The 24,966-nt window shown below is 39.5% G+C and overlaps 1 protein-coding gene across 3 annotated transcripts in view; it reads left to right on the plus strand.

Moving 5' to 3' along the window:
• Window positions 1–24,966, plus strand: part of ZNF451 (zinc finger protein 451) — a 39,103-nt gene continuing 14,137 nt past the window's right edge. Inside the window, exons 1-12 of one of the 3 annotated variants that reach the window (XM_037391739.1) lie at window positions 1–269; window positions 1,068–1,151; window positions 7,951–8,034; window positions 9,261–9,386; window positions 10,798–10,909; window positions 11,523–11,673; window positions 13,012–13,138; window positions 14,793–14,946; window positions 16,927–17,074; window positions 17,619–19,270; window positions 20,360–20,494; window positions 24,437–24,567. In XM_037391739.1, the coding sequence (XP_037247636.1) occupies window positions 1,071–1,151; window positions 7,951–8,034; window positions 9,261–9,386; window positions 10,798–10,909; window positions 11,523–11,673; window positions 13,012–13,138; window positions 14,793–14,946; window positions 16,927–17,074; window positions 17,619–19,270; window positions 20,360–20,494; window positions 24,437–24,567 (2,901 nt within the window). In that variant the 5' untranslated portion in view covers window positions 1–269; window positions 1,068–1,070. Of the gene's footprint in view, window positions 270–361; window positions 485–1,067; window positions 1,152–7,950; window positions 8,035–9,260; window positions 9,387–10,797; window positions 10,910–11,522; window positions 11,674–13,011; window positions 13,139–14,792; window positions 14,947–16,926; window positions 17,075–17,618; window positions 19,271–20,359; window positions 20,495–24,436; window positions 24,568–24,966 lie in introns of those variants that run through there. The other 2 variants (XM_037391737.1, XM_037391738.1) reach the window with 2 other exon arrangements.

Genomic DNA, 24,966 nt, shown 5'->3' on the forward strand with positions numbered 1-24,966 from the left:
AACCCGCCTGAAGGCGGAAGAGGGCAGGCAGGAAGTTATTGAAGGAAAGAGCCTCCAAAGGCGGCTGCGGGGGGCTTGCGCCATGGCGTTGGCATGGTAGCGCCGGCACCTGCCATGGGGGAAGAGGAGGGGGAGGGAGGCAAAGCGGGCGGCAACTACAAATCCCAGCAAGCCGTGCCGCGCTGTCGCCCTACCTCTCCCTTTCCTGCCGCCCCCGAGCTGAAGAGGAAGCGGCGGCGCGCCGGGTCGGGGCCTTGCTCTGCTCTCAGGTGCTGGTGGCGGCGGGCCGAGCGGGGCCGGGCGTTGTGAGGGGCGCGGGGCCGTCGCTTAGCGACCCAGACCCCGCGGGGCGCTGGGGCCCAGGGGCCGGCGCCCGGCGCGGCCGCCGCCGCTTCTTCACCCGCCGCCCACCCGGAGCTGTGGCGGCGGGGCGGCCTTGCGGCGCTCAGCCGTGGGGCGGGGGTGTCCGTGCCCGTAGAGAAACGTGAGTCAGCAACGCCGGGCGGTGGGTGCCGCCGGGGCGGCCGTCGGGCGGGCTGCGGCTCCGCGCCGCTCACGGGTACCTTCCCTTCGGCAGGACGGCGCTTGTTCTGAAGCGTGGAGCTCAGCCTCCTTGCTCTGCTGCGGTCCTAAAGCGGCCAAAAGCGTCAACAATACCTGTCGCGGCTAACTGCGCCTGGGCTCGCCCCGCGCCTGTCGGTAGAACCGGTGCCGCAGCGGCCCCGCAGCGCCGTTAGGCTGGGGCTCTGCTCCGGTGCCGGCCTGGGGCTCTCGGGCTGCAGCCTCTCACTTCACCCCAGTAGCTGCGGCTGCTGCGGGAGTGCGGGTCCTGGGGTGCCTCGTACATCAGGCCGCGTTTTGGGCATTTGGGAAAATACCTTAGCGTGATTGAAGTCAAAATTGTTGTCGCTTATTCTGGTGTTACTGATGATTGTCAGTGAATGATAGGGAAGCTTGCTGGGTGCAGGTAGGCTGTAAAGCCAAAGTAGGCATAAAATGGAAAATGCTCTATAAGTAAAACTTACAAAATAAAACGATGAAGCATGTTTTGGTTTGTTTCTATCTAGATAATGGAGTCTCATAGCGCTGTCAACATCCAGAAGAGTAAATTGCCAGCTTCTGAAAGTGAAGATGAGATTGAGTTCGTTGGAGTAAGTAGATCGTGTGCTGGAAACACGCTGCTTGTTGTAGTAAATATGCTCTTGGTAGCCCAATAAAATAGGAGGAGATCTTTGTCTACTGTGTTGACGATCTTGATTATTTTTTGATGGAAAGCATTACTTTGGGATTTTAAGATAATTTAATTTGTGAATCTTTGTGGAAGATCACAAGTTTATTTTCAAAGTTTATCTGCCCTTTCTTTGGAAGCGTATATGGTGATACCATTTGGTCCTATGGAGAGAATAGAGACTTGAGTATCCCAGCAGGTGAGTGGAGGATTACAGTGATTGATGAGGTATATGAGAAATCACTGTAGATTACTTTTCTGGTAATCATGTTGCATAGCATTTTGCTTCATTAATAGTCCCACTGATGTTAATGGAATAAAGTATATATGCTTCATAAATGTTATGCAGGAATGCTACCTGACCATCCCAGTACTATTTTCTGCATGTCCTGAGGACCCAGTGCATCAGGTGGTACCATATAAAGTGAATTAGGGAAGCTACTTGGGTATCTCAACCTATGCTTATTCTGATAGTAAACGAATAGTTGTAGGCCATGCGATCTGTGTGTTTTTCTTGAAAGCTGGGTGGGGGGGGTTTGTTTGTTTGTTTTGAGGTGCTTTTTGCTTGGGGTTTTTTTTTTTCTTCCCCATTTCAATCACTCAGGGTGTTCGGATTCTTACTGTAGGACTATGACAAAAAGTCCTCTTTTGATGGAGCAAAAGCAGTTCCTGCTGCTGCCAGAGTTTTTGAGCTTTTACAGTCATATTCGCCCTCATTCAGGAAACTCAGAACTGTTCTTCCATAATTTCCCACCTTTTAATTCTGCATTACAGCATACTTTTGTCCAGTTAAAATCATTAAATAATAAATTTTGCATATCAGCAGAAAAATAGAATATAATCTACAATGCAAGCCATTATTCCTAGGATAGTCTGTCCCCCGTTCTGTTTCCTTGGGAAGAATAAGGCAAGAGTGAAAATATTCACAAGTTTAATGGGCTCTGTAGCACTTAAGTAGACAGATATTCGAGTTGCCAGTCTGCACTGAAAGCATTGGATTCCTGAATTATTTTTGGTGCTTTTTTTAATGGTCTCTATCCGTTCATATTTTTTTCTGACTAATTTCTTCAAAGATAAGTAAGGCTCATCACTATGCTGCTCCTGCAAAACATAAAAGTTATTCCTGATAAGATTGTTGACTTTCCTAGGCAGGGGCTCTTCCTACCTTTGTTACTCTATGACTTTGAGGTCCCACGTGTATAGTTTTATAGTGTTTAAATACTTCCTGACTCCTGTTGTGTTACAATGGCAAGCAATGCTAAGGGTCCTTGTTTGTTTTCTGTAAACATTTGTTAAGTACATATAAATATTATGCATCCAAAATAAAACTTAGCTGGAAAATTGAAGATCTATGTATTTAAAAATAACTTTCATTTTCTGATACAATGTTACATTTATGCCAAGTTTTCTTCACTACAGGTGATTATTTATTTCAAATATCTGAATTCAAATGAAAACATTCTTCATAGGCTCTGGCTTATTAAATAGTTTGAGATCCAGCAAAAACAAACATACTTCATATACTTTGTAGCTTTTCCTTGTTACAATGTTATGGCTACAAAGATGCAGCCCCTTTTTGTGCTGGAAGAGTTGGAGCAGCCGCTTAATTTCTTACCAATGAATGTTTGTTTTTATTTCAAACCTGAAGAGGACTTCTGGCCTATTTTGGGAACCGAAAAAATGATTCATTAAAACCAGTTGCAGTTCTGAGTTTCTACAAAGGTCTGGGGATATAGCAAAAATGAAGTGATTTACATTTAAGTGTTTTGTTTTCTTTCCCCCTGAGGTGTTAAATATTAGCTGTACAGACTCAAGTGTTTCTGTCTGCTGGCTTTCAGTTACATCACAGCAGGAACAGAATACAGTTGTAGAGGTGTTACAAAGCATCTCCAAAGCAGGACTTTTGTTTTTGTTCAGAACCTAAGCCAGCTGGGGACTTGGATTTTTGTACTTGCTATGTCATAGAAATAAGAACTTTTGAGGTGCGTGTTGGTTCACAATGTTGGTCAGTTACTCAGCAGTCTTGAAGCTGGAAATCTGCTGGGGCAAAAATGTAGACCGCAAATAGTACAACTTAACAGACTTTTAAAATTTATTTTCATGTAAGATTGTTCCATCATAATTACTGTATGACATGTGTATACGCTATTATGCTCACATGATTATTTTGTCAAAGATGTGTTAAGTCTGTTGTCACATATATTGAACGCTAGTTTCATGCTTCGTGTGCTAGTGTGTGTATAATTATGCAAAAGTTTAGTTGTGCTTTTTAAGTAAACTGGGTGTTTGGTCTGAATACATGTAAAACTAAAAACTGAACAAACAAACAAAAATCCTGAGGTGATGTATGAGCGGACTAGGTATCTGTTACCTAGGCCTGGTTACCCAAAGGTTGATCAAATGAGGGAGGGGAAGAAAGTGAGACCACAGTTTAGGACTTTTTGAGAAAACTTATGGAGGCAGTAAAAATGAGCTTCACAGAAGTCCTTGAGAAGAAACTGCCCTTGGACATGAATATGAGGCTTCACCTTCACCAGCCACCAAATAAACAGATTATATTAACTCTTACAGTTGGTATTTTGCATAGCATAGTGAAATTAGTTTTGTTGATTTAACGCTTTCAACCAAAGCTATGACTAACAGCAGAGACACCACAGCTGCCTGGAGACTCAAAATTTAATTTTCTATTGATCAAAACATAGAAATTCTTCTGTTAACCGAAACAGCTGTGATTAGCCATTGGCTTGTTGCTCAGTAGTGTGGCTGTTTGTTGGTGAGAAGGGTGGCTTTCAAAGGTTGTTTGAAGAATTAATTGAGAAGTAGAGCGTAGGGGGGCGTTGTTGAATGTGAGAGATATGCTTATAAGATATGAAGACTGAGCATATCTTAGTACCAAGGATTGGCTTTCTGGGTGCCGAGTATGCCAGTAGAGTCAGCTAGAGAGGCCATAACTTTCAGTTGTTTGTTCAGTGCTTGTCCACGTTGTTTCTTCTGTAATCTCAGGCTCATGTGTGGCAAGATACTTTTTAGCTGGTGGTGTTGGTCTTGTGGGGAGATACAAGGAGTTGGGTGAAGCTAACTGATCCTCTTCTTCATAACTCTTCTACAGTGATTGAAACCTCAGGGTTGGCACTGTCTTCACATTACGTTACTATTTAGTTTAACCAGTTGGAAAAAATGAAGTAAAGTTTCTCAGCATTCAGCGTGGGGCTCACCTCAACAGAGCAAAGATAATTTCTTGCTGTTGGAACTTACCCTCCACGTGGTACCGTACTATTAATTGGAAATGTTTGCTAGCAATAGCTGCTTTCTCTTCCTGGAAAAAGGGTATGTTTCACCTGGCACTGCTTTGTCAATCAAACTAAAATGCAGAAAGTCCATCCGAAGTTATGGCTTGCATGAAATTCTCAGAAGGCCTCTGTGTGTGTTTAAAGGGGAGAGCGTTCCTAGACTCAAGTCTCCCTGCATAAGGGTGATTTGTATCATAGGCCACTGAATAAAAAGGCTTTGAACTTCTGCTTTCATTTTGTTATCAACACCTTTTGGCAGAGAGGAGCACTGCTGTCAGGATGAGCCCATGCTTAAGTCAGTGTCTCTTTCGAAGCAGTATTTGGAGTCTTTTCTATGTTAATGGCATTCAGCTGGGATGGATCCAAACCAGTGTTGTGACACTTAATGGTGGCTTTCAATGGAAGTTTCTCATATTGACTTAAGCAGTTACTGAGTGGATATGGTTGGGATAGGTTTATACTGTTTTCCCCAACTCTTACACTTTCTCAAAACAGTCTTTTGTAGCACAGATGAGTTCTTGATCAGACCCAGGATCTGTGTAATTCTTACACTCTTAATTTCAGTATTTGTTTTTAGTCTTATCTAAAGTTTAAACTACCAACCAATGAAGCACAAACTAGTCTAAATAAATGTTATGTTTGGGACTTGCATTATTATTGAGGAGCATATATAGGTAGATAGTGTGGTGGTTTGTGGTTGGTTTTTTGGGGTCTTTTTTTGCCCCCATTTTATTTTTGTGGAAAACAAGGATGTATATCTTTGAGGAATCGTTGTAAATAATTAACATATTGCATTTGTGTTCAGGTCGGAATGCAACCCAAAAAGTGGTACACTAATTGTGTAGTAAGAGGCACAGAATTTGGAAGGAAAAAAAGAAGTTTCATGTATGTAAAAAAAATTTAAATAAGCATCATTTTACTTCTGTTAAACTGAACTTTACTGTTCTGGTCACTAGAACTTCCTGGGCTTGAAAGGAAGTTACTCCGCTTTTCAGCTGTCAATTTTCTAACTTGTAATTAGTTGCTGAACTTAGGGAGTAAGTAAAACAGAAAGAAGGAAAATTTGAAGAAGCTACAGCTGTTAGGATCAGTTGAACATTTCAAAAGGCATTATTGAACTGATTGGACAGTCAGGTGGTCTGTGTCTTTGAACAGTTACTTGCTAACACCTGTTGTTTAATGTAAAGATTAAATTTCTCACACATTTATAGAGGTCAGTTTCTACAAAAGCAAATCTGTCATGTTTTGGTTTTTTTAAGATTTCATATCTTAAGATATGGTATCTTTATTTAATCATAAAAATTGAAGTAGTATTTTGGGGTAGTTTGAGGCCTGTAGCTTGATTCATGTAAGTTCTTGTCATCTGTCCAAGTTCTCATGCTTTTTCCTCCCCAGTGAGATAATAAGGACTCTTTATGCCCGGCCAGCTGAACAGCTTTACAGCCTTGAAAGCTGGAAGAGTGTAAAGAATGAGATGCAGTAAGGGCAGCAGAGAGAATTGCATGCTGCTGTTCACTACTGCTCATCAGGCAATAAATCTTCCTAGCCTATCCTAGTTGGTTGGTTGTTAAGATATTGAGAACACTGCCAAATACATGGCAGAGAAGGTGGACATAGTACTGCACCTCTTCAAGAACTCAGTCCACAGATTATTGTAAGTCCTTCTTTTGCCTGGAAAACTTAACTTTCGAACAAATAAATAATACCTTTGGAGTACATAGGAGCTCTGTGGTATCTGCCAGAAATATTGCCAGACAAATGGCTGATACTGCAGTTCAGGCAAAAACTGTCTTACAGTGTAGATGGCATTGCATGTACAGGCTCAAAAAAACAACCAACGCTCCCAGCACCACCACCCGCACAACACACACACATGCCCACCCCACCACCACCCACCACCAAACCCCCCCCCCCCCCAAAACTTAAACTCTCTTCGGTTTTGGTTTATATACTTTGAGAATATATAATAACTTTCACAATTTGGATAGGAAACTTTTTATGGTATGTGGAGATTTTAGTTAACTTTGCCTGTTATTGAAGATGTGTACATACATACATGGTCATGTGTGAGTTAAGGTAGCTAGGAATATTGTTTGGTGTATGTAGACTTACTTATCCAGTTTTATGTTAATTATACTGATCACTTAGTTGGCATGTGATAATGTAGCATGATGGAGTGGGGGGGGGGTTGCATGACATCGGATTATGTGGACATAGTGCTTCTTTTTTCACCTCTAAAAACTGAAGACTACTGTTGCAGTGAATATGGATGGAGCAAGAGATGTAACTTTGTACATCTTCTTTAAAAAACTTACGACCTTTGTGCTTAGTTTGTATTGCTGACTGATTTTTTTTTTTTTCTCCATTTGCTTTTTCATGCTTGTGCTAACACTCTGCTGTCTACCAGAAGCTTGTAGTAGAAATGTTGAAATTGTTAGGAATGGAGAGTGAATGGGAATACACACACATGCACGCACACATGCACGAGCACCAGAGAGAATGAAAGAACAGAGGCATACGAAGGCATGTAAATCACCAGATGTTGGTACTGCTTAGACTAGTAGGTCATTGAGGTCCCAGACCATCTACATGAAGTTTCTGAAGGTACTCAGATCAGGAAAGCAAGAGACAGCATTCACAGAAATTAAAACCAAGGCTTAAACTGTTAAGATGGTTGCAGAAGACAAAGAACAGTACTAGAGCCGTAAGACATTGTAAGGAGGAGACTTGCAGAGGAGGGGCATTGTGGAGAGAGATTTTATTAAACTGCCTTTATCCTGGCCAGTGAAGAGGTTTTTTCCCCCCTATTATTTTCTGCCCTCTGTATCCTGCCGAGGAGGGGCCTGATAGAGTGGCTTGGTAGACACCTGGCATCTAGGCAAGCTCAACTCACCACACTTTTGGAGTTGGAATTTAATTTTTGTCTTTTAAAGACAAACAAACAAAACCAAAACAAACCCTGAAAAACAACCTAAAAACAATTTAGCATTGCTTATTGAAATCTAATGTTGTTCCTTTCTTAGTAACAGCCTGCTACCCTATTACCATTGAATTCATGGTGCAAGCTGAGTGTCTCTAAAATGTAGATCTAAGTTCTTTGAGAAGGTGAAGAATATAAAGTTATTAAGCAAGGCAAGACTGTTAAATTTGACTTCTTTTCTAGTTGATAGAAATTTATAGTTCATAGATATATGTTAGGTTGTATTTTAATTATTTGTGAATACTTATTTATTTACATATTTTACCAGTTTTGTGCATTAAGTCTAAGTGGAAAAGTTGCTATACATGAATTTCATTACTGCACCCTCTTGAAAAATTGGCAGAATTCTCCTTCAGGTATTGCTAATGCTGACAATGTGCTGTAATACCTGCAACTTTTTATCTCTTGAGGAATTTAATGCTTGTGTTTGTGTTTTAACACTTTTTTTCCAGGAAGGACCTTTAAGACCTGTACTTGAATGCATCGATCTTGTCAGTAGTGAGGATGAAGAACCTAACAGCAGTTCTTACGTTCATGTGAGTGTTATAATGTATTTTGGGACTTTTCAGTTTAGTAAAATAATTAGTCTCCTTTATGTATTTTTTTTTTCCCCATCAGTTACTTTTCAAAAAACTTGTTAGAGGTATTTTTAACAAGTAAATAAATAAACTTTTTGATTTTTCCATACTGTTGACTGGAAGACAAGAATGCCAACACGTGATTATTTTTTTTTTATTTTTTTTTTTAGAGCTGGTTTTTTGCCTTCTTGAAATGGACTTGAACTTTTATTTTACTTTAGATGGCTTTAGCAAGTGTGTTGAAGAAAAATGTCACTTTACAAGTGATGTCAGAAGTGAGTGTGTCCAGTCTGTAGCCTGCAAATGTATCTGGCCTACTCACAGGCCTTTTCCTTCTAAAATAACTTTTTAGGAGCAGTTTGTATGTTGAAGGGCCTTATTCTGATGACAACCTGGTCTTAACTCAGCCTCATTCTTCATAATCTATCCTAAGAATGCATGGGTTGGAAGCAGGCGGGTCAGTTCATGTATCCCCCAAGCTTATTGGGCCTTCGGGGCCTTTGAGAAGGACAGTGACTGAGAATGACTCTACTAGAGTTGTTTTTGGCAGCAGTGGCCATCTCTTGACTTCTGTTTTCAAGTGTTGAAGTAGAGGATGTATGTAATAAACCTGGTTCTTAAGGAAAGGTGGGTCTTCTGTACATGCACAGGCTCACTCCACAGTGGTGACTGCTAGAGCTCATGATGTAGCAGGAGCAAACTGCAGTATATGGCCTATCCTTAATGCTAGAAAAAGCTGATGACTTGCCTTTCTGAACATACTGGTTAACGTTGTCTTAGAGCTGGAATGGTATCAGTTCTCGGTTCTTCAGGTGGGCTGCATGTTGGCTTTGAAGTCTTTAGGGATTTTCTTTACCTACTTAAAAGAATTTACTTAGTTTTTAATTTGCTAGAGACTTCCAGGATGCCCAGTACAATCATCCATGTTCCTTTTACTGCTTTGAGGGTAATGTTTGTGTTGAATTGCCTTGAATATGTAGGGGGTAGGGGTTGTTTTGTTTGGGTTTTTTTTAACCAAAGTTACAGATGCTGGTAAATAGGAAAAGAAAGCTGGCAAGGTAGATCATGGAACTTGGGATCGGAATATCTGCACTGAATTATGTCCTGATGCTTGGGCACTATTCAATGTAGTAGTGCCTGTCACTTAACAATTACCAAATAAAAGTTTAACTCTTCAATTGTAGAGAAATACTAAGCGTAAAGATCATATTGACTATCAGAAAGAACGAGTTACGTCAACCTTGGATCGTCTGGCACGCCATGTTGAAGTAGAGAAACAGCAAAAAGAAGAGAAAAACAAAGCCTTTAAGGTATTGGACACAGATTGTTTCAATAGAATTGCGTAATACAGGGCTTGTAGTCACGAGTGTGTTTGTTTCCATTGCTAAGTAAATAAAAACATTGGTAAGCCAGACCTGGGTCTAGCAACTAGAGATTTTTGCTTCTGGGCCATTTTTTGAAACATAATATGGACTTTATCTCTCCAGTGGCTTCTAACCAATCAACTTGCTAGTTTTATTACAGTTCCTAAATAAACAAAACAAAACAAACCCCACAAAACCTTCATGCAAGCTAATGGCAAAAACTTGTTCTCTTGTTTGTATATATAGCAGAGGGATCTTAGCATCAATTATTCTGGTTAAATAATTGAAAAATAATTTTTCACAAGCCACCATGCGGCAAACCTAATTATCTACCTGCTTTTGTCTGAGATTTTTGGGAAATGGTTTGCCACATTAGATCTCTGTATTAGGTGATGTTTTATAATGGGATAAAATTTTCTGTGTATAAAGCATAACTTTAAAGTTGAATCCTATTAATTGTATTGTGCAGCCATTTGAAAGGCATGGATTTTTTAATTTTTATTATGAAGTCGGAGGTGCAGTCAGTTGGCTGAAAGGTAGGGCTCCTATCAGCAGGACCTGGACAGCAAGTCACATAATTGTACTATAGTTACAGCTTGTTATAGTCTGCAATAGACTATGCAACTGTAATGCAAAAGGCAGTTAGATACAGTCCAAGGTAGCCTTGAAGTCCAGAGACCTACATCCATCTCCTGCCTCTTCCAGTTAGGATTTGTCAATTTGTTAATGTCTCCACATACGGTTTTTCAACTGTAAAGTGAAGTCAGAGCTAGCTGTGTAGCTTTTAAAGTAATTTGAGAATGAAGGCTAAAAACTTCTTTTGTTAATGATGGATATTTTCCTGCTGGGCAGGTAAATATTCCTCACTCATCAGGTAATGCAGTCTGCAGATTTAAAATTACTTTTCAAAGCAAAACTGCTTTTATTATTTATTTTTTTGCCTTGGTAGTGAAACTCTGTTTTCAATAACCATTTTCTGTTGCCTTTTTTTAAAAAAATATTATTTGCTTCTTTTTATAATCTTGTAATTTTGAAGACCTCGTTACGTACATGCTTCAGAAACTTCAGTGGGTGCAGAAAAAATTAATTGACATAAGCTGTAGCTTTTATTTAGGGTACAAAAATTAGTACTACTTTTAAATTTTTTTATTGCTGTTACATTCCATCTGTATTATTATACAGAGGTCAGTCACATTGTAAGATTTTTTTAATATTTTTTTAATCCCCTCCCTTAGGTTTTTGTGAGGTTTTTTCTTAGGTTTTCAGAGACCCACCTGTAAGTTTTAGTATATGTACTTTAATCTTGAATTTATTTTAAATTTAATCATCACCTTGCCTGATATGTTTTCCCCTTCAGGAGAAAGTTGATTCCCAATATGCTCATGGGTTGCAAGAACTAGAATTTATTCGGGAGCGCAGTGACACGGAAGCTGCAAGATTATGTGTGGACCAGTGGTTAAAAATGCCAGGTAGGAATATGAAACTCTGTTTCAGTGGTAAGTTTTTTTTGAAGTCCTGTATTGCAGAATAAACATGCAATAATTGTATTGAGCAGTACTGACATTGAGCTTGCAAGTGCCTCTTATGCATAATCAGATCTTATAATAGTATCTTGTGTGGCATTTAAAAGTTCTTAAACACTTATTACCATAAAAGCTATTCTTCTAATGTTTTGCTTCTTAGAAAATGTAATATACAAAGTCTGAAAAACACTAAGGCAATATTAACTACTTTTCAAAGCAAAATTGCTGGAAGGAAAAATACTACTGTTGAACTGTTGCTCAGGAAAATGTCTACATAAGTAAGTATAACTTCAGGAAGTTCAATCAATTTAAAATAGTGCCTGGAGGAAAGGTGTCAAAGTGTTTGAAAAGTAATCATACTGGGCATTGAAGAGACAGATTCTTCAAGTGAAAGAGCAGACTTAACGTGGTAGGATTGAGTTACAGTGCATTGTTAGCTTGCTTTTAAGAATCAATATAACTTTATTTTTAAATGCTTTGGGGCTTGTGTGTTATTCTGTTTGTTTGCTTAAGTCTTTGTAATTCTGATTCTGGTAAAGTTCTTTGTTTTATAACACAGGTCTTAAGCCAGGCACCATTAACAGTGGAAAAAGGGGGTTTTATAAGAGAGCAGGTCAGGTGCAAGTCAACAGGAGTCCCATATCTTGTCCTGTGATGCATTGCAACAGGGAGTTTGATAATGGGCATCTTCTCCTAGGTCACCTTCAAAGGTAAGTATGTAGTGCAAGAAATAATAATGAAAGAATATGCTTGAACTTAGGACATCAGTGTCAAGTCTAGTCACAAAATTGCATCTGGAGAGCAGATTAATATGGTATAGATTTTACATGGATGATATGATTAACTTCCTGGTTGGTTGTTTGGGGGGGGGGGGGTGTTGTTTGGGTTTTTTGTCATTCAGAATTTACTTCTTCCTCTTGTTGAGCTTTTTTTAATATCTGGGGGTTTTGAGCATCAAGGTTTCTGTTCTTCAGTTCTGTTATATCTAAATCCAAACTTGAAAAAGCAAAAGGCTAACATATATAACTTGATGGTAAGATTAAAAAAAAATGCTTCTAACAAAAGATAAGAGGACCAAGAGCTATAGGCCAGACATCTGTTCGTAGCTGATCCTTGCCAGTCAGCACGCACTGTGTCTGGTGTCAATTCCCAAATATACTGCTTTTTAACTAGTGAACGTGTCATGGGGAAGATGGTAAGGAGAGAAGTTGAGAGAGGGGTGTGGGGTTAACCCTGGTAGGCAGCTGAGCCCCACACAGCTGCTCAGTCACTGCAGTGGGATGGAGAAGAGAAGTGGAAGGGTGAAAATGAGGAACCTTTGGGCTGAGATAAAAACAGTTTAAGTAAAGCAAAAGTCATGCACACAAGCACAGCAAAATCAGGAATTCACATCACTGAGGAGGACTTTATTACATGTAACAGTTACTTGGGAAGACAAACCTCATCACTCCAAACATCCCCCCTTCCTCCTCCTTCACTGAGCTTTTATTGCTGAGCATGATGTCGTATGGTACGGGATATCCCCTTAGTCAGCTGTTCCAGGTGTGTCCCCTTCCAGCCTCTTGCCTACCTGCAGCCTACTCAGTGGCAGGGCAGTCTGAAAAACAGAGAAGGCCTTGACATTGTGCGAGCACTGCTCAGCAATAGCTCAAACATCCCTGTGCTATCAACACTGTTGTTCATGCATCCAAAACACGCACTGTACAAGCTGCTACAAAGAAGATCAGTTCCAGCCAGAACCAGTGCAGGGAGGGAAAAATAATTTTTTTTAAAAAAATCCCTGCGTAGGAAATCAAGGCTTTGTTAGGTCTCTTGGTCTTCAAAACAGTCTGATTCCTCTGCGAAGGGTCATGAAAACAGGTGAGCAGCAGGGAGAATCACCTCTGTACAGGGTATTTCCACTGATAACAATAGGGGAGGTGAGAAATATGGCTTAGGTTGATGTGGTAGGTTTTTATCCAACAGCTTCAAAAGACTTCTCCCCCCGCCATTAAAAAAAACATTTTGACTATTTAAAGGAGAGTAATTAATTATTTCTTCCTCTCCAGGTTTGATCATTCTCCTTGTGACCCAACAGTCACATTGCATGGACCCCCAAATAATGCTGTTGCCTGTGTGATATGCTGCAAAAGATTTTCAACCCCTCAGCAGTACAGTGATCATCTTTTATCTAAGGCAAGATCGTAAGGATAAGTAACTCGCCTGACTGAATGTAGTAGAGGGTTTTTAAGACATATAATTATGCACTGACTTTATTTTCCCCATTTAACCCTTTTTCTTTCCCCTCCTTTCTTTTAGTTTTTGAGATAGCTTTTCTTATTCTGCTATGCTTCAAACACCTTGTGTATCCTGACAGTAATCCCATTAGATCTGACCATTAGGTTGTACTTTCAAGTGCACATTTGAGAGGACTGTAGTTCTGTCTTGAACCTCTTGTCCCTGTATTGGTGCTGTCAAAAGGTATTCCCTTTTTTTGCATCTCCAAAACTATGATAGATAATGGCAAGGAGTTAGGATGAAACAAGTGACAGTAAAGAGAAGCAGCAGCCAGGAGATGGGGTGGGGTGGCGGGGAGAGGTAACAGAATGAGAAAAGTAACTTGGGTGATTCAGATGCAACCACTTCTTCTGTTTCCAGTCTCTGATGGATGTATCTGCTGTTACTCGCTAGTTAGCTTACAGAAGGGAAAAGCGTTTGAGTTTTGATTCGAATATAAGCTCATAGTATTTGCTTTTTTTGTTGTTCCTCCACTCTTTTAACTTCTGTTCATAACTTACCACTGTAAAACCTCAGTTCAATGACAAATGCTCAGGTGTTATCTTCTGGTTGAGTGGTTTTATTTAAGCAGTCTGGTATTGAATTGGATAACGGATAGCATTTTCAAAGCTTAGTGTTTTAATAACAAATTTTGTTGTGTACCTGTCTCGTCTTCAGAAGCTGCATTAAAGTCAGCAGAAGCTTTAGATACTCTGAAAATCAGGCTACTTTTAGCTAGCAGCAGTAACTCCTGATGTGTAGTCATACCTGACAAGCTTGAAAGATCATGTCATAGTTTGTCCCTGCTCTTTTTCCATTGCTTCAAAGTTGTGTGCCTGTGGTGTGTCTGGGGCATTAGCAGGAGTTAGAAAAGTTTGAGAAAGGGAGTGCCTTTTGCAGCAGTCAAGAAAATGGGATTATTGTGGTGTGGAAGGATGGGGAGATAATCCTAAGCAAAGCTGTGGCATAAAGCATAAGCATATCAGGAAGATTCTTGGAGTGACATAAGAAAGGAGTAAGTAAAAATGTCAGAAGCAAAATTAAAGGGTTTTTTGCCCTGAAGGCAGACATCTGAAGTTGATGTAGAAGGCAAAGGGGGTGGAAGGAGTTGACTTTGGTAAAAGTCACAGACCTTTCAGAGTACTCTGAGGAGTAGCATTTTGAGAAGTTGGAAGCTAACAAAATTAGGGAAGAACCAATGAGGAAAAACAGCTGCTATAGTGACAGAGGAGCTTTTTCTGAGAGCCTGGGTAAAGGTACTAGCTAAGAATTGATGGCGCCCATAGTTCCTGGGGAAGATGGTTGCTCCCAGTGGTGCAAGAAGGGAATGGAAAAGTTGCTGGTTTAGTAAGGATAAGTAGCTGAGTTTGGCAATGGCAGTTTAGCCAGTCCCTTGTGCATCACAAGCTGTAGCGCATAGTGGCAGACTGTAGATAAACATAGATGTGGTAGCTGAAAACCTAAAAGTGAAAATAGTACCACAGAATGGGGAGAGGAATGGAAAGTACATGAGAAGAACTGGAACTAGTTTCCTGCTTGGAATTTTTCCTAACTAGATCCTTTTTTCTTCCAGCTAAATGAAAATGACGGGCATAAAAAAGATCTCCCTCCACAGCATATTCAGTGTTTTGCATGCCCAAACTGCTTCCTCCTTTTCACCAAAAGAGACGAATGCTTGCAGCATATGTCAGGAAAGAACCACTTCCTCCAGGTTTCTAAATTGAGTGGTATGTTGCTACTAGGTGTACTGCTTTTCATTCCTTCTGATAACTGATCCTTATGGTATGAAGTGAGTTCAATTTCTCTGCTGTGTAAAAAAGCTTAAGGTTTTAAAGTTGTTTTTTTAATGAAAACCTATTTATCAGATTTAAGACCTTAAAAGAGGTTCTCTGAAATTCATATTTTTGTGTAGAAATGATTCCTCCATCACAGTTGCTGTAATGGGAAGCACGCTTGCCTTTATCTTCATGCTGTCAGGTCCCTCATAGAGGCTTCTCATCCACCAGTGACTGCGCAGCTGCTGTCCTGAGTAGGTTTACGTATAACATATTGATAGGAACTCAAATGAAAACATGATTTCTCTTTCAGTCAGACTGCTGTGATGTTCCTTCCCCTTGCCATACTGTCTGCTGGAGGCTATTTTGTTGGTTTCCTTGGCGTTCCTGAGGGAAAAGACCAGTGAAAGTTTCTTCTCCATATAATTGCAAATTTAGCCTGCTTAGCTGAAACAGTGTTGCCGGCCTGATGCCTTGCACTGGCTGTTTTGCTGCTGAAGGCAAAAATACTGGTTATGTTGTGAGCTGGTAACATGCTGAACCATACTTACTAGATTCCACAGAAGGCATTTGTCTGATCATTACTTAGAAAACAGGGTAATAATCATATCTGTACTGACTTTTTCACTTTGACGTAAGCAATAAGCATTAAAGCATTTACTTTAACATTAGGTAAACTGAGGCAGATAAAATATAGATGGAGTTGACTTCTTATTTGAGAACCTGCCATATTTTAGCGTAGCTTTCAGGACAATCCTACAAGGCCAAAAGGATTGATATAGTTTGTATCTCATCTTCATAACTATCTTGTACTTCTGCCCTTCTGCGGATTGGCTGCAGGAAGTGTATAGTAAAGATGGGCTTTGAAGGAATCTTTCTGCAGGTCAAGTCAGTACTGCCATCTTCATGAAAGTGGCAATCAGCTGCATGGTTCTGAGTTCTTTTATGTATTGTAAATCTAATTACTCTTATTCTCAAACAAGTTATCAATTCTGTATGTGCTGACTGTAGATGCCTTTAAAATCAGGCTATAGCTTTAAAAAAAGATTACTGGTGAGCTATTGCTTTGGAAAGATTAAAAGCACAAAACAGTGTTTTCTTCTGTAGAGATGGATAGTGCTTAGCTCAGGACAAAAAAAAGCATGTTCCCCATTTTTTTTCCTTTGCATTGATAGCTCTTGATTAATATTAATCAATATGGTCTGTAAGATCTGGCAGTGAAGTTAGTTGAAAGGCATAACCTCAAATTACTGTCTGCTGATCGTCGCATCTTACTAAACAGCAAATTCAAAGAGAATTTGCCTCCTAAGATGCAGAACAACAACAGCAATATACAGTTAATAAGCCATTTCCCATTCTCTTGTCAATAGAAATTCTTTTATTCTGCTGGTACCTGGAGTTAATGTAGAGTATTTACTCAGAATAATAAAGTCCTGCACCTGAAAATTTAAGAAGAACTGCCACTGAGGATGGGCGAGAGAGAGAAAGATGTTCACAGTACATGGGGAACTTGTTAAATGAATTGATACTTCTTTAAACACGGCTTTAATTTAAACATGGCTTAATTATGGCTTTAAACAAAAGTGTGTGTTAGTAAGAGTAGACAGGTGATGACAGATGGAGAGGAAGGTCAATAAGGACCTTCTTAAGAGAGATATCAGACCTGACCTTATAGAAGGAGGAAAAGGGAAGCAGAGTCAGTCAGCAAGTACAAAAGAGCAAGATGCAAACAGATTCAGATATGAGTTTAAAAATTTAATGCCGTTTTACTTAAAGCTTGCATTGCACAATTACTGATTCAGCTGACACATGGTAACTTGCTTTCTGAACCCTGTGACAAATAAGTACAACTGTAACTTTGTCATCTGAGTGCTGAAATACTATGAAAGAACTCTAACCTGTGGCTGTACTTTCTGCCATTCCGTGTTATAGATGAAATGAAGGCTGGCCTTCCTCTACCTTTCCCATCCTATGCAAAGAACCTTCTGATATCTCTGTGCAAAGAGGTCCCCTTCCAAGTGAAGTGTATATCCTGCTGCCAGATACTACGTTCACATATGGAATTAACAGCTCATTTCAGGTTTGTGAGAGACAGCTGTCTTTGTAGTGTGAACATCCATAGCTTGATAACAGATAGGCAGAAGTGTTCTCAGTGGTGCTAGTGGATTTCAGGGCACCTAGACCATCTGAATGTAGACTTCCTGAGTAAACGATCAACTGCCTCCTTTCCATGTCTTTTACCCTGCCTTACCATACACAATCCACTGTAGAATACTGATCCATGTCTATATCCTTTTTATTACTTTCTGTAACAGAACAGTGGAACTTAGTCTGTGTTCCACTATTTCTAATTTAGCAGCATTTAATTTCTCAAATGTACTGAGTCCACAACGTAAGCATCGATCTAAGTGCTACTTTTGGAAATTAGCACCTAATTCTTTTTAAAGTACAGAGACTAGATAGGTGTTGCATGTTTCTGTTAGTAGTTGAGTTAAAGTATACAGAGAGCACCATTTCCACGCACTCATTGCTGTAGCTATTAAGTAATATTCCAAAATACACCTGAAAGCTTAAAAATGTTTCAGGTTATGATGCAACCTCTTTGGTTTTTTAATCCATTATAGAACACGTTGTCATAATTCTGGGCCTGTGGCGCTGTCAGAGAAGAGCATCTCCCAAGTTGCAGAGATATTTAAAACAAAAGGTCACTGTGAGAACTGTGATAAACTGTTTGCTGATGAGAATCAGATCACCCAGCATAAGCAAACCACTCAACACAACATTAAAGTTCTTACTACAATGGAAGAATCCATCTTGATGTTCTGTCATGTCAATGGAAAAAATAAAAATCAGTCTCATTTGTGCCATATTGTGGATCGGTCAAGACCACTGCTTAAAAGACATTTGACTTCAAATGAGTCTACCAGTGAAAGGGAGTCTACTCCTTCAAAACGGAAGAGTGATCTAAAAGGTAAAGATGACGATCATGTAGCAAGCCAAAGTCAAGATAGTGCTTGCAAAGTAAAAGCCTGGTTTTGTGAATGCCTTCAAAAGTTTTTTACAGAAGATTCAGTAGAAAAGCACATTTTATCAGCAAATAGGATCTGTCACAAGTGTGCTGTGTGTGGAAAGCTTGCTGAAAATTCGAGCATTATCCGCCTGCATATGAGCCGATTCCATGGGGGAGCACACTTGACTAATTTTCTTCTCTGGTGCAGAGCATGCTCTGTAGATCTCAGAGAAGAGGATATTATGGGACATGTGACTGAATTTCATGGTGGACATAGTTACTATTATGAACAAGAAGCTCTAGAAGATGAACCTATGCCATCTGCTTCTGACACAGTGTGCATTTCTGCAGGTGAAACAACAGACTGCATTCCTAGTCCTATAGAACTCTCCCCTGAAAACAGCCCTATTCTGGGAAAATGGCAATGCCGCATTTGCGAGGAGATGTTTGAATCTGAAGAGAATGTTAAACAACATTGCATGTCCTTAGAAAGCCATGCATTTCACAGATACTGCTGTGGCATATGCAGAAATCACTTTCGGAAAGTAGGAACGCTACAGCGACACTTCAAAGAGCATCATAACCAGGAGATACAAACTAAATACTTCTGTGGTCTTTGTGGTAATCTCTTCTTTGACACAGAAGAAGAATTTCTAATCCATTATAAGGAGATTCATAGCGTGGACTATGCATTTGTGCCTGAGGAGATGGAAACATCAATAAAAAAAGAGGAGGACTTCCTTCCAGCAGAGCAAGGAGACCGTTTAACCTGTGGTTGCCGGACAATTTACGTCTCCAGAATAAACAGGAGGAACGATTATGTGAATTGTCAGAAAGCCATGCTGCAAAAAGGAAACTTATGGTTTCGATGCTGCTTCTGTTCTGCAACTGCACAGAATTTTGCTGATTTGAACAGTCATCTCAACAGTCACACATCACTGAAACCTAAGGAAGAGATGTATGTTGTTAGATGTGATGCATGCAACAAAAACTTCAATGATCTTCAGAGTGCACATCAGCACTATCACATGAAACACTGCTTCTTGCAGAAACCTGATTTATCAAGTCTTGCATCAGAATCAGAAAATACAGTATTCAAGTTCACAGCAAGTGGGGCTTGTGTGGACAGAAAACCTCACAAGCTAAAATCTGAAGCATCTCCATCCAAGACTCAGGAAAGACCACAGTTGTCTCCTCTCCAGGGACCGATACAGGGAAAGAAAGAAACAGAAGAGAACTCTGCATACTCTGACGAACCTGGTGAAGGTTTGTAGAAATTTTATTTTATTTTTTTAACATTAGAAAAATATTCTTGTCCTTAACACAGTTTGTTTCAATGTCAGCATATTACCTGCCTACATCCGGTCTATAAATTGGCTCAGAATTTAGTTTTGTTATTTATCGAAGCTGCATTTTGAATTCTCAGTATTTGAGTTTCCAGAACTTGGACTCAATAATTTCTTGCTATATGCTATGTGCATGAGGTCTTTAAAGAACCAAAACGTAGACAGATGTGGGAGTCCTGGGACTGAAACATTTGATTTTTCAAATTAGTTGGGAGCATGACTAGGTGTTAAAAGGAAGAGGGCAATCAAAGATCCCAAATAGGGATCTAACTCCTAGAGATGTAAAAGTGGCCTATAATACACACACATTTGAAAGAAATTTGCCTTATTTGTATGTATAAATATTTATGAGGCTAGTAGTGCTTTCTGTGTGGGCAGTCCTATTATAAACACCATCTTTGCAGTTCCCTTAGCTTGCAAAAATTTCAGCTGAGAACTTATATTCTCAATATGTATTAGGTGTTTTGCCTTGAGCATGCACATTTTTTTGAAGTTCATGTCACTTCTAAGCATGCTGAAGGTGTACCTTGTGTTTAAAAATTGGAAGTGTTTTTAATTAGTGTCATAACGCTTTTGATTAGAAGGTTGATGTGTGTTAGATATGTGCATAAAAACACACAAAATGTTTAGAGATATACTTTTTGCTGTATAAGGAATTCAATGTCACAGAGACTTGCCATAGTAGGGGGCGCATAGCTGATTATTAAATGGACTATTAAAATGTCTCAGTGTAGGGCAACAGCTTTCTGTGCCTACCACAAAACTGTCTAGCTCTACATCATCGCATAGGTAGGTTCTACTTTTGTTTGTCAGATTTGTGCATTACTAAATACAGCTTCAGTTGACTTTTTTAAAACAATGCAGTCACTAAATATGATCATGTTTTGTAACTTCTCGCTTGTAGAGCAATAGAATAAGTTAATTTTCAAAAGCATATCTTATTTTGATGTATGTTGGTTGACCACAAAGCCAGGTGAGCTTTAAGCATGTTCTTTTTATCCCATTGAAGATGGTGAACTTCCTGATCTTGACTACCTGAGTACCATGACTCACATTGTGTTGGTGGATCTGGACAACTGGGGAAGCTTATTCTCACAGCTGCCAGCTAACCTGAACCAAGGGACATTTATCTGGGGCTTTCAAGGTAAAAAGTCATTGAAGGAAATAGGAAGAGAAGACTAACAAGTCTACAAAATACTTGAGCAGAGATTCTTTGAATCTGAGAGGATGAACAGGAACCAAGCAGCCACTAGGGCTGCTTAAGTCACAGTGTCACAGGCACCATGTAACAGGAATGTTCTTGACTTTTCTAACTCAGTCTTAGCCTGCTCTGCTTTTACTCTTCCCTGTAGAATATTGTTCTAGAATTGCTGAATCGTTTAGGAGTCTTCCTGGCTTTCCTGCTGAACTTACTTGAGCTGTATCATACTAGGTTTTCATAATTATCAGGACAGCCATAGTACTCTCTGATTAATTTCTTTCTAACTCCCCCAAGTCCTTGTCATTGTGTTATTTTTCTTTTTCATTCCAAAAAGCATGATTTTATGTTCTTATACTTGAATTTTGTTCTGTCTTTGGCTTACTTCTTAAGGATGTCCATGGTCATCCTGTACATCAATAGGTGTATCTCACATCTGGAAGATACCATTAGTGGTACAAGGTGATTAATGAAATTCACATTGTTGTGGGTTTGTAAGAAAACTTTTTGTGAAGTCTGCCAATAGCATCCCTTTAACTTGATCTTTTTCTTACCTGACTGTTTCTGTAACCAACTTTTTGTCCACCTTGTGCTTTTTCTACTGGTTTTCTCTGTATCTGCCTTTATAATATTTATTGCCTGTGGGATGTTGAATACTTTAATAAAGTCTAGACAAGGGATAGTAGGAATTGTCAGGTGTGTCTCACAGTTGGCAAACACAATTGCACTGCAATTCTTTACTTAATATTCTTGGATTATCTCTTCTTTGAAAAGATAATCAAGAGCATCCTGAAAGCTGAGAGTTTTCATGCCGCTAAGGTTGGGTGGAAAGGCCTATTGATGCCTGAATCACTTTTTTTTTTTTTTCTCTCTCTTAGAAATAGGTGTTCCAGTTAGCTGATGAAAGCAGAGCAAGTATGTCTGTTAATGTAAAGTGTAAGGTCTTCAGTCAGGTGTGATTTTGGACCTGTAGTCTAATGTCTGATTGTTAGGAGTTCTGGAGATGAATGCTCTGTTCTTCTCTGTTAAAGCAGGTTATGCTCCTGAGTTTTGTGTTCTGCTCAGATATTACTTTTGTATCACTACCTGTATTGTCATGCCCTAGCCTTTGGCTAGTCTGTACAGTTGACAGTATTCTTGCTCACATAATGTGCACAAAGCCACAGAAAAATGCTGATTTTTGAGGGTTTGGATTATACCTAATCATCCTGGATTTCCATTTCATCCTTGCTGCCTGGCTATTCTGTATATTCTCTTTTCTATATGGCTGAACACTTTGTTGTTTGTTCTTACAACCCTCTGTAAGGCTTTGCCCATCTTGACTTCTGGTCAAATGTCACTTCACTTCTGCACTCCTTGGCTTCTAAGGCTATTGTGATTTGGGGTTTGGTTGTGGTTTTTAATTGCTGAAGGTTTGTTGTTTACTTCTACAGTTATTCAATCCACTTGGCCTGGCCTTGGAAAAATGTTATTTTTTCTTTTTGTACAGGTACAAATAAGAAACTAGTAGGAATCTGACATGAAGAACTGTCAGGCCTATTGATGTCAAAAACTACTCTGGGTTTTATAAAGAATTATTTAGTAAGGAACAGCTTTTTCACAGTTATACATGACTTTCCCACTTGAATCAGACACTTGCTTTCAGTCATGCTTTGTTATTTTGTTTAATTTACTCAAAATTGGTTTGTCATTAATTGACCAAAGCTTGTTTGTTATGACAGGGTCTTCTGTGCTGTTACTGTTTTCCAAGGTTAAAATGCCCTGTTCTGATTCAGTAAGAAAAAATTTATTTAACCCAAGAAATGTTTGAACTGTATTGTTGTTCAGAAGTTTCTCTTCTCTGACCTATCTAAGAAAGAGAAGTAATCCATGCTACAGTCTTAGTGTTATTAGTCTATTATTAGGAACCTCTCTTAATACCATAATCTTAGCCAAAGGTACCTCTGTGCTAGTTAAGACACTGTGCCCAGGGGTGTTTCAAACACAGGCACCTGCTGGCACAGCACAGCCTGCGTCAGTGCCGCTCAATTTCTTGCTTCCCAAAACGGGTTGCTGTATGCAGGGTGCCTCACGGGAATGGCCCTTGGAGCACTTGAACTCAAAAAAACACACTGAAGAGTTAATGGTGATTAAAATGTGCCATATTCATATCAGAGAAAACTTTGGCAGTTTGTTAGCATCAGCTATATTGTTACAGAGCCTGGGTGCACTAAGGCTCCCAGGCATGTCTGGATTTATTGTTGTAGGTGTCCTCTTGTAATAATGGTTTACAGAGTTATTTGATGTATGCTATTTTTGTTTGTTTAGTCTGTGAAAATATAGCGATATCCTTGTCCCTTCTGATTTTTTTCCTGCCTTTCCCAAACAACACTTCTGAATATTTTTATTACTTTTGTATTATACTTTTGTGTTATTTCTGTTGTTAATGTAGCCTTAGCTTTGCTTTGAGTTTGCATGGTATTGCACAGGCTTTGTATTGTTCCTGTTTTCAGACAAGTTGTCCTTAACCCATTTGTAGCCTGTCATTGTTTTCAGCTGTTCTGGTCAAATGCTTATGTTGTACATTTATGCAGCCAGAAGCCGGGTTTGGTGATTACAAGTCTTTCCCAAATAGCAGCAACCAAAGGCTGTCACAACAGATGAGAATGACTTGCAAAACCAGTTTTTCTCATGGACAGATACCCCTCAGTTGTTTCTATGTAGACTGTTATTAAATCTTTGAGCTTTGAGATCATTTTTGATACCTTCATATAGCCATTAGGCTGAAAAGGGGGGAAAAAAACCCGCAAACCAACACCAAAACAAAAAAACCTAGGAGAAATCTACTGAAGATTGCTTCTACTTCTTTGTCAGACTGGGGGTGGGCAGGTTAGAATACACAATCCTCTGCAGCCTGTTTACTTGAGCCTTAGTTTCAAATGTCCTCAAGTGCAGTCAGTGACTGCTTTCACCTTCCATTCAAAATCCTTTCTTACATTCAACCACTCTTATCATTTAACAGATGAAGCAACATTGTTTCCTCCCTATTGCAGACCCATTATTTTTTAGCAAATGGGAATGTTATGAAATTCTTATTCAGTCACTTCAAATTGTCCTTCCATTTGTTTGCCTTTTTATGTTGCCATAGCAACTGCAAGCTCCTCTGGTTTTCCTTCTTCTTGAGACTGGCTGCTTCTTTGCTTTCCCTTGAAACCTGTTTCAGCCTAGTATTTTTATCTGTAGCAGGCCCGTTACTCATCTTGTCCCTATTATCCAACCATTTTCTCAGCCAGTAACTACATGGTTTTGGATACTGTGGAGAAAATTCCTGCGTTCCCTCCTCCAGTTGTAGCCTCATTTTGCTTATCCTTGACTGCATCCAGTTGTTTGTCAGGACTCTAGTATTTGTTTCAGCTGTTGGTCTAGTTCTTGGATCCTCTTTTTAAAGAAGTCTGACATGTGATGTGTCAGGCAGTTACAGAGTCTGTTGGAAATAATCATGGGCTTTACGTTAGTACAGGATTCCGTAAGAGAAGTGTTTGTTGTACTGTGTTCCCAAAGCTCCTCTGCTTCTGCATGTTAACCATAGCTGTGCTTAAAACTGGAAAACAATACATCATATTTAAATGCACAGGATACATAGAAGGCAAGTTTTTCAGGTTTAGAAGAAAAAGTCATATAAAATTAAAGGAAAAGCTTTGTGTAGGATCAGGCTAGCTACTTTCTCCTTGTTTTGCTTTCTAACCCAAGAACAAGGGCTCTTTTGGGATTTTGGTTATTTTCGTTTTCACACTGGTCAAAATAAATTCTGTCCTTAAAGCCAAATTTATCTTTGCTTTTACCTTCTTGCATTCTTAATTTATGGTGGCTTTTGTTTTTTTTTTTTTCCTCCCCCCTTTTACTGTTTAGGAGGGTACAGCAACTGGAAACCTCCAGTGCAGTGCAAAATTTACAATTATCTGAAGAGGATTGGATGTTTCTTTCTTCATCCACGTTGCGGTACCAGAAGAGAAGCAGCAGACTTTGCTCTCTGTATTCATGTAAGTTAGTGTGTGCTTTCTTTATTGTTCGTTTCTGTACCCAGGGAAGAGTAGCAGATGGTATCTGCTATTGATGTTAAGTACTAATTACAGATAAGACTCTTGGATTCTCTTCACTTGACTTTTACGTTCACTAAAAAGAATTATAAACCTGTTGCTGAATTGAGTGAAGACAGGCAGTTGAGAAAGGATTTACGTGTTTTCCTTTCCTTCATTCTGTAGGAATAAAAAAGCCCAAATAGGACATCAGTGTGTTGAGGGAGGGAAGAGGGCTAGTTAGGGACTGAAGAATAAAATCTCTGAATTCTTACTGTTCCTATTTCAGAGAGAAATGTAACTCCTGCCTCTCGCTTCAAGGAGCCCAAATCTAGAGGCATCTTTAAGATGGAGTTGGATGGC

Source organism: Falco rusticolus, chromosome 6, assembly GCF_015220075.1.
Source record: "Falco rusticolus isolate bFalRus1 chromosome 6, bFalRus1.pri, whole genome shotgun sequence".
Lineage (NCBI taxonomy): Eukaryota > Metazoa > Chordata > Aves > Falconiformes > Falconidae > Falco > Falco rusticolus.